Source organism: Meles meles, chromosome 1, assembly GCF_922984935.1.
Source record: "Meles meles chromosome 1, mMelMel3.1 paternal haplotype, whole genome shotgun sequence".
NCBI lineage: Eukaryota > Metazoa > Chordata > Mammalia > Carnivora > Mustelidae > Meles > Meles meles.
This window is the reverse complement of record NC_060066.1, coordinates 215,017,949-215,034,216: the sequence shown is the minus strand read 5'-3', so window position 1 is coordinate 215,034,216 and position 16,268 is coordinate 215,017,949. Positions and strand designations below refer to the sequence as shown.

The 16,268-nt window shown below is 66.2% G+C and overlaps 1 protein-coding gene across 4 annotated transcripts in view; it reads right to left on the bottom strand.

Annotated features, from left to right (window-relative positions):
- Positions 1 to 16,268, bottom strand: part of MEGF6 (multiple EGF like domains 6) — an 80,648-nt gene that overhangs the window by 62,101 nt on the left and 2,279 nt on the right. For all 4 annotated transcript variants that reach the window (XM_046017370.1, XM_046017379.1, XM_046017353.1 and 1 more), the window contains exons 2-4: positions 14,376 to 14,510; positions 11,041 to 11,150; positions 519 to 623 (exon numbers count right to left, since the gene is read on the bottom strand). In XM_046017370.1, the coding sequence (XP_045873326.1) occupies positions 519 to 623; positions 11,041 to 11,150; positions 14,376 to 14,510 (350 nt within the window). The remainder of the gene's footprint in view (positions 1 to 518; positions 624 to 11,040; positions 11,151 to 14,375; positions 14,511 to 16,268) is intronic.

The following is a 16,268-nucleotide window of genomic DNA, read 5'->3' as shown; positions in this document are numbered from 1 at the left end:
CCCCCCCGGGAAGGGCCAACTGACCCCGCGGATCATCTCCTTTCTCTTGCACTTTCTCTTCCCTTTAAAAACCTGTGCTTTCTGCAAGATGGGATTCTGCCTGACTCGAGTCAGTTCATAAAGCCAACGAGGTTTCGAAAATTCACTCCGTTGGGTTTCTGTTCTAGTGCGGGCAGCGTAGACGGGTTTCCGTGACGTATCAGTTTACAGAGGCGTCCGGGTTCCCCGAACCAGCTGCCCTGCGCGCCCGCGCGTCTTTCTTCGTGAAGGACACCAGGGCCCCCAGCGCGGCAGGAATGCTGCTTAGAGACCCCGGGCCAGGCCACTTCCCAGCTGCCCAGCACCCCGGGCAGCCCCTGCCCATCTCTCTGGAGGCCACAACCGGACGGGGGGGCTCTAAGATGACGGCGTGCAGGGCGTCTGTGGGGGGAGTCCCGGGGTTGCCCCCCCACCAGCGAGGTCAGACAAGCCGCAGGAGCAGGGCTTGTGGAGGGGAGAAAGCCCAACGGTCCACTCACCGTACTGGCAGCGGGGGCCCTGGAAGGCTCGGGGACAGGAGCACAGCTGGGCTGAGCCAGGCACGCAGTGGCCACCGTTGAAGCAGACGCCAGCGCTGCAGTGGGCTGTGCAGACAGGAGAGAAGGCGTGAGAGGACGGGCAACAGCCCAGGGGCGGCCACAGCCCACCCACAGGACACAGTGTCCTTGGAGAACCTCTCCCATGTCCCCCAGGAGGCAAAGTCTCGGGCTGGACAGGCCCCAGAGCCCCGCCACAGAAAGCACAGCCCTCATCCCACGGAAGCCCACACTGCACCCTAAGAGCTGAGCCCCGAACCCCGGGGGTGGGGGCATCACCCAGGCCGGCAACCCCGACCCTGCCATTGGGTCACCGGTCCCAGCTCTGTCCTGTCCTGGATCACATTGGCACCGTTACCATAGGCTGAAGGCCCCCCCTTCATTTTCTCGAGGAGGTGGGGAGGGAGGGGAACAGGGGAACAGCCCGCCGCTGAGGACCCCAGGCCTCCCGCTCACGCCCGAGGGCGCCAACCATCATCCCTGGGAGGCACGACGCCAGCGCAGGCCAGCAGAGCCCGGAAGGAGGGACGGAGGGACGGTTCTGGTCTGGGGCGGACGGGCCCCCTCCTACCTCTCTAGAGGAGACCCCTGCCCCCAGACCGTCTCCCCACACTTCAGCCCACTGGGCCAGGAGGCTGCCCCCTCATGGTGTGGGGGCCGGTGAGCCCCATCCTCCCATCGCAGCACAGGTGTGAGGGGCGGGGAGCTGCCTGTCTACGACACTGGGCAGGCAGCCCCCAAGGACCCAGCGGCACCAAACTGGCCGCCAGCCCCATCACAGTGAGGACCTGACCCAGGCTGGCCCTGGTACCCCAGCACCCATTTCCTGGCCCTGCAACCCCTCCCGTCATATCCCCATGCATGGGGGGTCCGGTCAAGGTGGGGGGCTGGTCCCCCACCCTGGAACCCCACAAGCCTGGCCTGAGCCCGGAGGCTTCAGGGGTGCTCACAGGGTGAGGGGCTGCTCGGCATAGTGACTACCCCCAAAGCCTCCAGGAGCCTGGCGCGAACCATGGGCTCAGTGACTTCATGGGTCACTTCCTGGGCCCCACCAGGAGCAGGAAGAGAAGCTCCAGAAGGCGGGAGGCCTGCCAGAGGGCTGTCGGCCCAGAGGCTCAGAGACAGGCGGCACGTGGCCCCAGGCCACACAGCCCGCGAGCAGGGACCAGGCCCCAGGATCCTCTGCGTAGAGCCTGGGGTCAGGAGGGCCCTCTGTGGGGTGCTTCCTCCTCTCTGTCCCGACTGCAGCTGCTGCCCCAGTGTTAGGGGGAGCGCCCCCCCCTTGCTCGGGTCCCCCTACAAGTGAACTCACGGCCTCCTCCCTCCAGCCCCACACCTGCAGCCGGAGAATGTGTCTGGATGTGCAGGAGTGGGGGGTTGGGGGTGAAAGGGCGCCGCAGGGGTGTGGGGGGACGTGCACAGTGACCCCGGAGCCCACACAGGGAAGCCGGCCGAGGGGCCGACCTGAGGCGTGGACGGCAGCAGCTCCCAGAGGCTACGGGTCCGGAACCTGGCTCCAGGGCACGTGGAGCCCACCTTCCCCCAGCACCCCCGGCCTCACAGGGCCAGTGAAGGCCTCTGTCCCCGCTCGCCCTGCTCACCCGCTTTCTCCGCCCCACGGCCGCCGTGACCTTCTTGTCCGCTGAGCACAAAGCCCCCCATACCGTGAGCCCACCCGTCAGACCCCAGGGGCGCTCTGGGCCGCCACCCACCGGGACAAGCGGCATCATCCCCAAATGTCACACACCAGCACCCACAGCATGGCCCTCTCTTGCCGTGCCCACGGACTCCCTGAGAGCGAGCGCCGACCCCATCCTGGCCGCCACCCGCCGCGCTCCTGGGCCCCGCCCACACACAGACCCCGCAGGCGCCGTCGAAGGAAGGAAAGCGAGGACGCACTACAGGCGGGCGGGGTCGGGAGTGGCCGGGCGTCACGGAGGACAGAGCTGGGGTATCCCCAGACGGAGGGATGCGTAGGGCAGCACAGAAATGAGAACGGGAGAGACAAAGACACATGACTGTGCCCCGAACCGGGAAGGGCACCGCCAGAGGCTGGCGGGATGCAGGGCGGTGGGGCGCAGTGGGGGTGCAGAGGGAGGCCAGGGGGGCAGAGCCTGCTCGGGCGGGCATGGAGCTGGGCTGTGCCGGAGTGGTAGAGGAGGGGGCCTCCCCTGCATTACCCCACGGGATGGGCCGGGCTGCATGACAGGGTCTCCCTCCTGTGTCAGGAGGGTCACTTCCAGCGGCAGGGCACAGCCCCACTCCCACCACGCCTCCGAGGGGGCAGCAGACAGCAGACAAGGACCCCAAAACCCCTGCCGGAGGCCGAGGAAGGACACGGCCCAAGCAAGCACGGGAAAGACTCACGCCCGGGCAGACAGAGCTCAGGAGCCAAGGCCGGGCTTCCAGACCCACATGTCTGACACCCGCCGCGAGACCCAGGTGACCCCGTGTGGGAAGAAGCGCCAGGTCAGCAACAGACACCGGGAAAACCTGACCCGTGGCCGTGAACGGAGGCTGGACGGGCGCCCTGGAGACAATTTAGACATTCTGAGCAGCAAATGTGTTCTCTACTTAACATTAGTGGATTTTTTGAAATACTATGTTCCCAGGGCCGGGGCCAGAGGTCTCCTGGGGACCGTCCCTCAGACTCTCAGCTTGGCCAGGCCTGCGGCCACAGGACCTTCAGGAGCCCTGAAGGAACCCCCTGTCCCAAGAGTCAGAAATACCAGGGCCAACGCAGGTGACCCGGGATGGGGGCGCCCACAGGGTCCGCTGCCGTGGGCGGCCGTGTTCTCCAAGGGCCGAGCCGGCAGAGGGAGGGCCCGAGCCGGGGAGTCCCATGGGGCTGGAGAAGCACCCCCCCCACACACACACCGCCAGGAACCGTCACGCACACATCTCCCTCTGCCCGAAACCCCTGCTGGCTCCCCGCAGCCCAGCTGCCTTAGCTGGCAAGGCCTGCGTACACATGTTCTGTCTGATGTGACTCAGTGGGTCAGAAACGGGTTAAAGGTATCTGGAGCGAGGCCTTTGGCTCCAGTCATGATCCTGGAGTCCCGGGATCGAGTCCCGCGTCAGACTCCCTGCTCGGCGGGGAGTCTGCTTCTCCCGCTGTCCCCTCTCCTCTCATGTTCTCTCTCTCTCATGCTCTCTCTCTCTCAAATAAACAAATAAAATTTTTTAAAAAGAAAGAAAAAAGGAAGAAACCAACAAACTCGGGTTAAGCTCCAGGAACGGTGATCTGCACACACGGACACAATCTTCTCAGCGACCTTCATGCACCAAGTGTCTGCTCCACGGCCCGCCTGAGCCTGAAGCCAGACCCGCTGCCCGCAGCAGCACACCCCCAGGGCTGATGGAGCTCCCCGCCCGCCATTTGAACGAGAAGGAGGAACATGGCCCTCCCTGGTGTGCAGAATGGGGCCAGAGGCGCTGGGACGGGGACCGCTCACCAGGCACCCAACTGCCCCAGACCAGGCCTTGGCCTTGGGGTGACGCAGGGTGGGTCTACCCACATCCCCAGAACCAAAGGCTGGCGGGGCCCCGAGGGCATGCTGTCTGCCGGATGGTGGATTGGGGGAGCACAGTCCCCGGGGGAAGGCAGCCCGCCTGGACACCTTCCCTCCTTCCTTCCTCCCTCCTTCCCTCCTTCCTTCCTCCCTCCTCCCTCCTTCCTTCCTCCCTCCTTCCTTCCTTCCTTTCTCTCTCCTCCCTCCTTCCCTCCTTCCTTCCTCCCTCCTTCCTTCCTCCCTCCTTCCCTCCTTCCTTCTCAAAGACCGATGGATTTTAGAAAGAGGGCACACAGGTGTGCACGCACATGCCTGGGGGACGGATGAGGGTCCCCGTTGAGCGCGGAGCCTGACACGGGGCTCCATCGCATGGCCCACGAGATGACCTGCGCCAAAGCAGTCACACGCTCGACCGCCTGAGCCACCCAGGCACCCCGGACACCTGTGGCGTCTTAACGCTGGCCACGCTCTCTTACAGTGGGCGCCACGAAATACCTGCCCTTGGCTGGACCTCACGTGACCCTGCTGCAGGAGCAGGGGTGGCCCCTGTCCCGGGACGGGCTCACTGTGGTGACGGGGCTCCGCTCCTCTGCAAGGACTGGGCTTCTGCCCACGCGGACCCGGGCCACATCCCCGAACTGCCACGTGGCTGGCCCATGGGTCCTGCTCTTCTCGTCCCTAAGGAGCTGCCTGCTGGGGTGGCCTCAGGCGGGGCTGGTGTGATCCGGGCGCACAAGTTTCTCCTGGTCTCCGGGGCCAGGGGCTCTGAACACACGGCCAGCTCACCAAACGTGCACGCCGCACGAATGTTAGCCTTCCCCCGGCACCTCTGCCCAAGAGGCCCACGGGCCCCACGTGCGTTCTGTAGCTCCAGCAGGCCAGGGCCGGAGGGACCGACTTAGACCCAGGGCAAAGCTCCTGGCCTGGGTCCCTGCTCTCTCACGGTCTGTCCCAGCTGCTTGGCCTCCTACCACTTCCCGCGCCGATGCCTCTGGCTCCCGTCCGCTCCCTGCCATGAGGGCCGGGCCCAGGAGTAGGGGAGCCCCATCCCCGTGCCGGCGCCCCCTCGGCATCCCCAGAGGAGGGGCAGGGCTGTCTGCCGGCTGGGGCTGAGGGCACCTCCTGGTCAGGCCTGCAGGCGAACTCAGCCCCTCCCTGCAGCCAACGGAATTTTCAGGATGGAGCCTGGGAGGGGCCTCTCCGGGCCAGAGCTCCTCCACCGTAAGGGGGATCAGCCCACCACCGAGGTACGTGGTAGGTGTGGGGGCCCACGTGAGCTCCGGGTGCAGGCCTGGCTCACAGAAACCTCAGAGAGGGGGCGCCTGGGTGGCTCAGTGGGTTAAGCCTCTGCCTTCGGCTCCGGTCATCATCTCAGGGTCCTGGGATCGAGTCCCGCATCGGGCTCTCTGCTCAGAGGGGAGCCTGCTTCCTCCTCTCTCTGCCTGCCTCTCTGCCCACTTGTGATCTTTCTCTGTGTGTCAGATAAATAAATAAAATCTTTAAAAAAAAATAAAAAAAATTTAAAAAAAAAGAAGAAACCTCGGAGAGGCCTGATCGAACACAGGCTCCCAATCTGACCCCGCAGGTCCGCGGGCCCCCGGCCCCCAGGTCCGGCGAGGGGAGCAGTGGCACCAGCACCAGACCCAGTCCTGCCCGTGGCCGAAGCCACCAGGCCAGCCAGAGACAGGCTGTGAGCCCCGAAACTCTCCCGGGGCTGCTGGGGCACAGACAGCAGGGCGGAACCCCAAGCGGACACACGTGTGCTCCCAACGGTCCCCCAGCAACCGGCCTGGGAAGCCGGCACCAGGCAGAGTTGGGGCTGCGCCCGGCACAGAGCACCTCCGTCCACCATCTTTAGGCCTCAAACAACACTGTGGGGGGGCAGACGGAGGGGCTGGCGGAGAGGACGACACTGTGCACCGCGGGGCGGCGAGATGAGCACCGTGGCTCAGGGCCGTCCTCAGTCATCCATCGAGCCACAGGGTAGCGTCTCTGAAACCTCCCCCGGGGGCCGGCAGAGCCGCCCAGAGTGGCCGGGAGTGGGGCCCTCGGTGCCTGCCTCCCAGCAAGGGGCCGCTACAGGATGGAGGCCACGTGCCTGGGAGCCCAGGGGGCAGAGCAGGCCCTGGGTCCCTCCTGCTTGGTCCCTCCGTCCCTGTTCTGCTACCAGACCCGCTGGCCTCTGACCCAATGCCAGCTGGCAGCTGGAGGCCGGGACCCCAAGTGCCCGGCCCCACCTCCCCTCGTCCCAGACCCCTCCAGCCGGGAGGCAGTCGCCCCGGCCCCGGGACCCCGCGCTGGACGGCAGAGCCGCCCGGGGGAGGAGCACGTGCTCAGTGAGCGGGCCGCGTGGCCGCGGCTGCCGGTGTGAGCGGCCGGTGCAGTTGTGCAGACGGTCGTGCAGGCACTGCCACGGCTGTGAGCACACGCACTCGTCAGCGGACAGGCACGTGGTGCTCGTGTGCGTGTGAGCATGAACACGTGTGTCCAGTGCCCGCAGGTGCGAACGTGAGCCCGCGTGTGCATGAGCACGTGGTGTGGACACAAGTCTCAGGGTGAGCGTGCCAGCACGTGGGAGACCGTCCACATGTGGGTCCGTGCGAGCGTGAGCACGGGCAGGCACCGTGCACGCACGTGTGAGGCTGTGACGTGGGTGAGCTCCCCGGGAGGACAGCCTGCCAGCCCAGTGCACGAGTGTGCACAAACGTGCAAGCCTGCCCGACACAGCGCCACGAGTCCGGCTGTGACTCCACATCTGGAGACAGCCGGGGGGTGAGGGGTCGCTGCAGAGCAACACGGCCCCCAGCAACCGCGTGGGCGTCCGCGTCCACAGCGAGGACAGGACAGCCAGAGCACTGGCCGTGCGGCTTCCCACGCTGGGCGCGGGGCCGACGCGCGTCCGGAACGGAAAAGGGAAAGTGAACAGCGAGGCAGGAAGGCAGAGGGCAGCGGTCCCCGGGTCCCCCAGCAGCCTTCCTGCCCCTCGTTCCCGCAGCCCCAGGATCACAGAGGACACGGCCGTGTCCCAGGAGGGAGGAAGAACTATACGGCAAGCCTGCGAGCTGGTCAGCAGCCCTGGCTTCTGTCCCCGGGCCCACCGCACGGCCCATCCCAGGCTCCCGTGACAACAAACCGCGTCAATCCCCCCCACACTCATGTGAAGCCCTCACAGGCCACAGGTCTCCCCAGCCGGCCGGGCATGCCCTGGGCAGTAAGAAGACACGAGCGACCACGATAGGCCAGGACAGCCTGTGGAGAAAGCTCATGTTCACAAGTGTGTAAGCAGCCACTTATTTCTAGTTCTCACACAAGCCTTTAGGGGAATGATGGCCCCCTTTTACCGACGAGGAACTGAAACTCAGAAGGGATAATCCATTTGCCCAAGTTCATGTACACCGAAGGGTGGCAGAGCCCCTTTGCAAACCCAAGCTCCAGAACTCCTCCCCTTTGCGGTCTATTATGTTGCCTTTATGAGAAAAGACACAGCCTTTCTGGGGGAAAGGCTTTCTGGGGGAAAGGCATCTTCCTGGCGCCTCACTCGTGGGTGCCTCTAAGTCAGGGTCTGCAGGCAGCACCTTCACGCTCAGGCTCCCTTAGATGAGAGGGAGGGCCCTGGGCACGGGGATGTCCAGGAAAGCCACACCCCACTGAGAGGGACGTGGGATTGAGAGGGGCTGGGCAGGAATCCGGCACCCCAACAGCAGAAAAGTTCAGCGCCCAACTGCTCGTGGGTCGCGCACGTACCACGCAGACCCGAGAAAGACCCCTGGTCACCAGGCAACGCTGCCCCACCCAGCCAGCCTTTTTCCTTTCTGGTCACCTCCAGGTCACCCATGCCGCTGAGTGCGTCCCTGAGAAATCACAGGGACCGTTAGAGGCTTCCTGTCATTCTCTCACTCAGCACGATGTCTGCTCCTCACTCCCACACGAGCCCACGGGGCCCTGACGGCGCCCCGCACGTGGCTATGGTTCCAGGTCACGCAAGCGAGGACATCCCACCCAGCTGGGGCCGTCAGCAGCAGGGGGCCTGCCCCCTGCCCCACCCTGCCTCCGTGTCTGCAGACAGCCTGGGCTGGGCCTGGAAGACGGTGCCGGAGAGGACTGGAGGAGGGGCACAGGGATGGGGAAGGGCCAAAGCAGAGACTCCCGACCCCCAGGCCCCTCCGCAGGAAGTGGGCGCCTCTCCCAAGTGGGGGCCTAGGACCCCAGCCACTGCCCACACTCGGGAGCTCAGAGGGTCCTGACTCACCCTCCAGCCCAGGTACCCACACTCAAGCCGGCAAGAAGGGGGCCAGAGGCAGCCCCCAGACTCTCAGCTGACCTCGCAGGGCAGGGCTTCCCAGGGGCTGGGGGTTCTGGGCACCCACTCCGTCTGCGACCGAGGACTCTGCTCACAGCAGAAAGCCCACTCTGTGCTCTGGCCGCAAGGACAGCGCTCCCACATGGGCTCCTGCCTCCCTCGGCCACCCCCGTGCCCCTGCAGGCCTGCCCTGCCCATCCACACGTCAAAGCCCCAGCTGGCTCTATGCCCCCCTGGCCCCGCACCCCTGTCACAGAAGCATCTGCTCCCTGCCAGGCCCCAGCTGAGAAACAGCCATCCCTGGGGGAGGGGGCCCAGGCCCAGGCTCTGCCCCACGTGACCTTCTCGGGCCCTCCCTCCCTTCACAGGCTGGTGACCCAGACACTGGGGGGACCAGCGGGTGTCTGAGAGGCTGGGTCCAGGCCTTTTCCTTCAAATCAAATCCAGACACAGAAATAAGTAAATCCTGCACTAAAATGCTTTTTTTTTGAAATCAAGAAAGACAAAGCCTCAAGTTTAGGATACACGTGGGAACCTGTCCACGTGTCCAGGCCGATGGGACAACCGGGACCCCCAAGGCCAGGCCCTGTGGCCGAGACGCCCTCACTTCCTCACCACCCCAGCCCTGTCCCCAGCCCAGCTCCGCCACCTCCGCAAGGCCAAGGCTGCCCTGGCAGCTTTGGGTCTCACCTGCCTGCGATCTCCCTGCCCCACAGCCCCGTAGCCCCCTCCGACCAGCTGGCCAGGCCGAGGCAGAGCCGGCCTTCCTTCCCAGCCACCGGCACAGGCAGACAGAGCCGCAGGCCAGGCCAGGGGCTCCTGCTGAGCCAGACTGCAAGGAGAGCCTGGCATGGCCGGGGACCTGTGCCAGATCCGCCTGCCATCCCGGAAAACCCAGCATTCGGGGCCTGCCTCCGACCTGGCCTCCCGGGGTGTGGCTGGCCCTTGGGCCCTGCTGCTCCCCCGCAGCCCCGACCTTGGGAAGGTCACTCCAAGACACGGGGAAACCGAGAGCCTTCCCACCCCAGCTCAGGAGTATGGAAGCTGGGGACGTTGCAGTACCAAGCTTGACCTGTACCCTGGCTGCCGTCCCCTTGCCCGGGGCAGCGTACACACCCACTACTCCCCCCGCCCAGGAAACCAGGTGCAGAAGGCCCCCCACCGCAGGCCGGCCATGGGGTTGCGTGGCCATGGCCCCCCCCAGACACAGGTGCTCCCGACCCACCCCGTGCTGTAGCCCCTGCCGCCTCCGCCTGCCCCCACCGCGCTCCGGATTACCAGGGCTGCCTCCAGAGGCCTCAGGAGCCCCGTCTCGGTGGAAACCAGGGCCCTTGGCTTTGACCTCCTCCCCACACCCCCAGTCAACAGATTCCTTTGTTTTCCTAGAAGCCAGAAGCAGGGAAACACACATCCCCAGGGTCAGAGAGGGTGGGGAGAAGCACTGCCGCCGGGGGCCGGGGGCCCGGGGCACCTCCCGCCGGAGGGCCGGCTGGCGGGCGTCCAGGCGTCCTCCCTGTCCCCTGAGCCTCTCCTGCCCACGAGGGAAGCCAGGGCTGCTTCCTTCTCCTCTTCCCTCCTGCTCCCTTCCTGGGGAGGATTATTCATTTCCTCTCCCAGAAAAACAGCACCAGCGTCCTTCTCTTCCCTTTTTCCCACTGCAGTTTCTGTAAAGGCGTCTCTGCCCCGGTTCAGCAGCTCCCATGTTGCCTGTGTGTGCAGGGACCCAGGGGCGGACAGACAGGCTGGAACACAGCCCCTGAGGTCCAGCTCCTGTCCCAGCACGGGGGAGCTGGGACCCCAGGCCATCCCTGCTGCATGGCCCCATCCCTCACATCAGGACGAGCCCTGTCACTGTTTCACGGGAGGCCAGACCTCTGGAACCACCTCTCTAGGGAGGGGATATTGCCGCCTCCTACCCCATCAACCCCACCTGCCAGCCCACCTGCGTCCACACCAGCTGCCGGCCCACCTGTGTCCACACCCACCTGCCGGCCCACCTGCGTCCACACCAGCTGCCGGCCCACCTGTGTCCACACCCACCTGCTGGCCCACCTGCGCCACACCACCTGCCGGCCCAGCTGTGTCCACACCCACAGGCCAGGAACAGCTCCCCAGACACTCCCTGCAGCCGGACTCCAGAGCCGTGAGCTCCATTTAGTTTCCGAAGCAGAGGCTTCGCAGTGAGGCTCCCGTGTGCTGACACACGGCTCCCGCTCCCTCCCGTTCCAGCAGGACCCCCCCTCCCAGGCAGGCAGTGGCGAACCTCCATGAAGCAGAAGGGGAGACCGCGGCCCAGGGCACCAGGACGGGAGGCAGGACAGGAGCTACAGTCTCACAGACAACGGTCCACAGAGGCCAGAGGCCCAACGCCCAGCCCAGGGCCCACTCGGGAACAGAGAAGAAGGACCCAGAGCAAGGCCATGGCTGTGGTGGGGCAGGACATCTCCACAACGGGACCTCGGAGAGGCAGCTGAGCCCACAGACAGCAGCGCGGGGCTCAGGGCCCCCTCAGACCCCCTCCCCATGCCAGGAGCCCAGGCACTGGTGGACAGCCCCACACCCTCCTCTCGGAGCCCCCCACAGCCTGTGGGGTTCATGTCCCTTCAGACACGGCCTCCGATGCACGGATTCGGGGTCGGGGAGGGGCACTCACGGGAGAGGCAGCCCCGGTCACCGGGCCGCTGGCTCCAGCCTGGGCAGCACCTGAACACGGTCTGGGCCTCCATGGCGTACACCTGCCTGTAGCCGGTGTGGTAGATGGTTCTAGAAAAGAAGGGAGACAGGAGTCACTCACCATGCAGAGGCCGTGCTGGCGGCATCTCCCGATGCTCCGGGCCCTCACCCCACGCCTCCCTGCACCGCTTCTCTGACCCGTCCTGCTTCAAGCTCAGCAGGTGGAGGCTGAGAGGCTGAGAGGCGGGTGGAAGGTCCGTGCCCCGAAGGGGAGCCACACCCACCCGAAGACGAAGGCGGAGACCAACAGCAGGCGCAGGGACGGGCGGGCGACTGGCCGCAGCCAGCAACAAGGGCCCCCGCCAGCTCTCCCGGGGCGGGGGGAGGGGCGGGTGCTACCCCACTCCCTCTCCACCCAGCTAGGGCCCAGCTCCCCACATCTGGCTCTTACCATCAGGCCAGACCTGAGCGCCGGGGTCCGGCTCGAAGTGCCCAGCTTAGGAACAATCCGGGCTTCCCAGGCTCCAGCGCTGGGCGGGCCGCGACCCGGGTGGCGCCAATTCAGACCCCAGGCTCTCAGCCCACCAGGGCACAGCAAGACGGCCCTGGGGCATCCGTGAGGGACCCCTTCCCCACCTGAGGAGCGTAGGGCTGAGCTGAGGAGACAGGGTGACCGGGAGAAGCGCCATGGACAGCAGCAGAAGGACCAGAGCGTGACCGGCACACAGCCCTAAGATCAGAGGGGAGCGGGCGGGAGGGCCTCTCGGGGGAGGCCTTGGACCCAGGCCGGTCCCTGCTCAGGATGGGAGCAGCTCCCACGAAGGTTGAGCAGAGAGAGTGACAGAACAAGAGGAAGGGGATGCCCCAGGGTCACCCGCAGCCTTCAGACCTGCAAGCCTGTGCCACCCCTGTCTGTAGGATCGGTCCCCTGGAGCCCCAGGAGCAGCCCGAGGGCCCAGACCACTGTTTTCGGGTGACGTGACACCCTTCCGCTCGCTGGGGCTCGGCCCTGGGGAGCCATGGGAAGCCCAGGGACCCCACAAACAAGCAAACAAGGCCACTTCCCGGAAGCATGAATTCAGGCGCCCCTGCCGCGCACGGCAGCTCGGGAGAGCGCTGCAAAAGGCCGCTTTGGCAGGACATGAAACCACTCGCCTGGAGGGAAACCGACCGCAGCAGTGGACAGCTTTTGGCAGAGCAAGCAGTGTCTGGGCCCTTCTGTCGTAAATATTTATCCCTCTCCCAGGGCTACGTGCCGCTCCTCGCGGTCACCCGGAACACGGAGACGACCAGCCCATCTGCCACCTCCCCCACCCTCAGAAGTTACAGACCCTCCGAGGCAGCAGGTGGGCCTACCGCCCCCTCAGGCCCCCAGAGCCGACCGCTCGCTCCCCTGCAGCCCACATGGGACGGCTCACGGGGACACAGCTCACAGAGGCGGGCAGGTGCAACAGCTCACAGGGGACACATCACGGGGACTCGGGCCCAGCGGGGAGCTGCTCACAGCAGGGTCAAGGGCGACGGGGCACGGGGGTGCCGGGCTGGTGCCCACACTCCACCTTCTGCAGGCCCCTCGGAGCATGGGCCACAGGGCAGGAGACCTGGGGGACGGGCCTGGGGGAGGGGCTCCATGGGGCTCCTGGCTCCTCCAAGCACTCCTTCCTCCTCCCTTTGCACGGACCGCACCCCACAAAGGGGCAGGGGCCTTCCACACAGCCTGGGGGCTCCTCAGGCCCGGCATGGCCTGTGCTGGCTGGTGATGTCGGGAAGATGCTCCCAAGGTACTAGGAGAGCTGGCCCCAGACCGGCAGATGGGGAGCAGAGGGCGGGGGGGCGGCAGGGCCCGCCTCCCAGGAAAGCTGCAGCCTCTGTGCATTCCAGAAGGAGGAAAGGGAGTGCGCCAGCCAGAGGCCACAGCTCCAACGGCCGCCGCCAGAGGACCATCTGGACGAGGCACTGGGCAAGTGCCCGCAGTTAGCACACGGGGCTCCGCCGCGGGATCACGGGAAGGGACACGACCCATTCGCAGCCAGGGGCCCCACAGAAGGGAGGTGGGGCCAGGCCCGGCGAGTGCTGGGTGCGGGTCTCAGGAAACCCCATGGGACACCGCAGTGGTGAGGCAGATCTCGTTCACACAGAGTGGAGGGCTGGGGAGGGACGGCCAGGAGACCCCGCAGACGTCGCCCCCAGCAGGCCAGGGACCCAAACTGTTCCTGCTGAACCCAAAGAGAGGGTCCCGGAGACCTGGAGCTAGGCAAGGTGAGCCTCCGCCCCACAGCAGGAAGCCCACAGCCCCTGCCCCAAGTGACGGGCAGCAAGGACCTCCCAGGCAGGGCAACTTTCCTCCCACGCCCCCAGATGCCCCACCAGGACACTGAAGGCACCCAGATGTTTTGAAAACGCTGTTCCCACTCCCCCAGGCTGGGGGCCTAGGAGCCAGCGATGGGGAGCCTGAGGGCCAGCAACGGGGAACCTGGGGGCTTCTCAGCAGAGCTGCCCCCCCAACTGTCCAGCCCGGGGCTACAGGGCTCCTAGCAGCCTCGCCGCTCAAGGAGAAGTGGGAAGCGGCTGGGGGACACAGCCTGAGCCGGAGACACTGCACAGGGCCCTCTCTGGGCAAGCACGAGGGGAGCCGTTTTCCTTCTGCCGGGGTTTCTCGGCCCCCGACAGTCACGCAGGATCCCCGCCATCCCGGGCACCAGAGGACCAGGAGCAGCGTCCCCGGCCCATGGGCTCACCTGAGGCAGTGGCCACTGTCCCCAGACACCGCCCGGCTCCCAGGGAGGGAGTCCACAGCCTCCACGGACACCACGCAGGCCACCCCCAAAGGCCTCACTGCAAAGCTGGACACCGCAGCCCATCTGAGGCCCATTCCCGCCTTCCCCACACCTAACCCGGAGGCCTTGCGGCTGCCGGCCAAGGGAGGGGCCCGCGCTGAGGCCCCCTGACCGCCCCACTTTGCAACCGCGCAGATTCCAGAGCCCAAGCCTGTAAAAAGTGGAGAGGTATGCAAAGGCACTCCTTAATTTGATTTTGAAATAAAATCTTGAGCAATAAAAGGTCTCGTGCCGGCTCCTCTGGGAATGCGGCCTGGGCTGGGTCGCAGCAGCCCCACAGAGCCTAGCAGGCCAGGTGCCCGGCTTTTCGCCTCGCGTGTGGTCCCCGCCTCCCCCACAAGACCCCGAGCCCTGCAGAGCTCCCTCCTCCCCCTCCCCCCTGCAGGGCCCCCACTGCTCCCCGAAGGCCCTGAGATCAGGATGGCCCCCTACCCTCGTCACCTGCTCCCACGCCGGACTCGGGGACCCCAGCACCTACCTCCGCTCGTGGCGGATGCACCACGCCTGCTGCCCGCAGCCCGGCTTCCACACAGGCACGGTCCGGCTGAAAGCCCGCACGCAGGGCTGACGGCGGCCCACTAAGGTCAGCTCCCGCTTGGCACACACGTGGGGCCTGGGACAGAGGACAGACGTCAGCGCTCTGGCCACCAAGAGCCAGCGGGCCCCCGTCTCCTGCACACTCACGCTGGGGTGTGGAGCCGTCGGGGGGGGGTGTCCAGACCACGGCCAGGCCCCACGGCAGGCCCCGGCTCTAGGGTGTGGGCCTCAGAGGAAGAGGGTCCTGTCTGAGGGTCCTCCATGCCGCCTGCAGGGGTGTTCTAATCCTGCTGACCCCAAAGGATAGATACCGCTGTCCCCTTGAGCAGGGTACCAGGGGGCCCGTGGGAATAGTGGCTTCAACACAGCGTTCACGTGACTCCCGCTCTAGGCCGCCTCGTCCCCAGCCATGCCAGCCTCAGAGATGGCCCCTGAGCTGTGGGTGCCAGGCACGGGGCTGGGCAGGTGTGGGCTCCAGGCAGGACAAGCAGAGCGAGAAGGAATGGAAGGAGGGAGGCTCCAGGGAGTGTGGCGTGGGGACCACAGTGGGAGCCCCGTGTTTCCGGGCTCCTCAGCCCCCGGGAGCCCCCACCCGCATGCGTACGGACAGGAGCCCGCCACACTCGGGAAGGAGAAGGAGGCTGAGAAGAGGCAGAAGGGGCCCAGTCTTGCTCCAGAGGGGGAGGGGAGGGGAGCAGAGGCTCACAGCTTGTCCCAGGCATGCCCGGATTCAGGGACCACGGTGGTCCCCAAGCCCGCAAATTTCACAAAGTCCCAGAGAGAAGGCAAAGCTTCGCCACGTCTGCGAGGCCAGCCAGGTTCCTCTGCGGAGGAGGGTGGGGTGGGCTGGCTTCTCCCCAAAGACCCCCTCCCTTCCTGGCCCTCCTCAAACCGTAGGGGCCAGCTGCCCCCGGGAGGGTCCCGCAGCAGCCCTCTGGTCACTCTCCCATGCCCTGTCCCCATCCCGGGGCACCTGCGTGACTCCTCCTCGAGGCCTGGCCCCCACGGCGCTGAGGACAGCCGCAGCCTTGCGGGCTCCCCATTGGCCCTGCAGGGCCAGGGGTGAGCTCTGGAATGATCTCTTCTGGGGAGTTCCCAGCCCGTCACAAGCACAACCCTGGCCATCTTCTCCATATGCAGGGTGGAGGGGGTGCGATGGGGGAGGGAACAGACCCGAGCGTCAGCCCAAGTGGCCATGGGCTCCTGCTTCCCATCTGGGGAGGGAAGGCAATTCCCAGACGACGACGAGAACACAGCTCTGCGGGACATCTGCCCCTGGACGCCCAGACGATGGCTCCAAGGTGAGGGAGTGAAGAGGGAGGGAAAAGCCGTGTGGGAGGGAGGGAAAAGCCGTGTGGGAGGGAGGGAAAAGCCGTGTGGGAGGGAGGGAAAAGCCGTGTGGGAGGGAGAGACAGCCAGCCAGCCTCAACGAGCTGCTCGGCTGCACACACCGCTGTCCAGAGGTCAGGCTACCGGGGGGCGTTTGCGTCACGTCTGCTCTTACAGGCTCCCCTTGTGAACCCCGCAGCGGGCCTGTGAACACGGGTCCCCCTGGCCTGCCTGCTTCCTGGCACGCAGCTTGGAGCCCCGCAGCCTAGGACCGCAGCCAGCTGGAGCTCCAGCGTGTGGGGACACCGTCTCCTGTCCCGACCCCGCTCCCGCCAGCCCAGCCAGTAGCCTCGGGCCAGCCGCGTGCACTGAGTAGTCATTCCAGGCCCCAGGAAGGAAAGCCAACCAACCTGCCATAAGAAATTCACTTCGGAGACACAAACAGATACATAAAGATGGGCCGCAGGGTTTTGAATCTGGACATGGCCAGCCAGCGGGAGCCAAA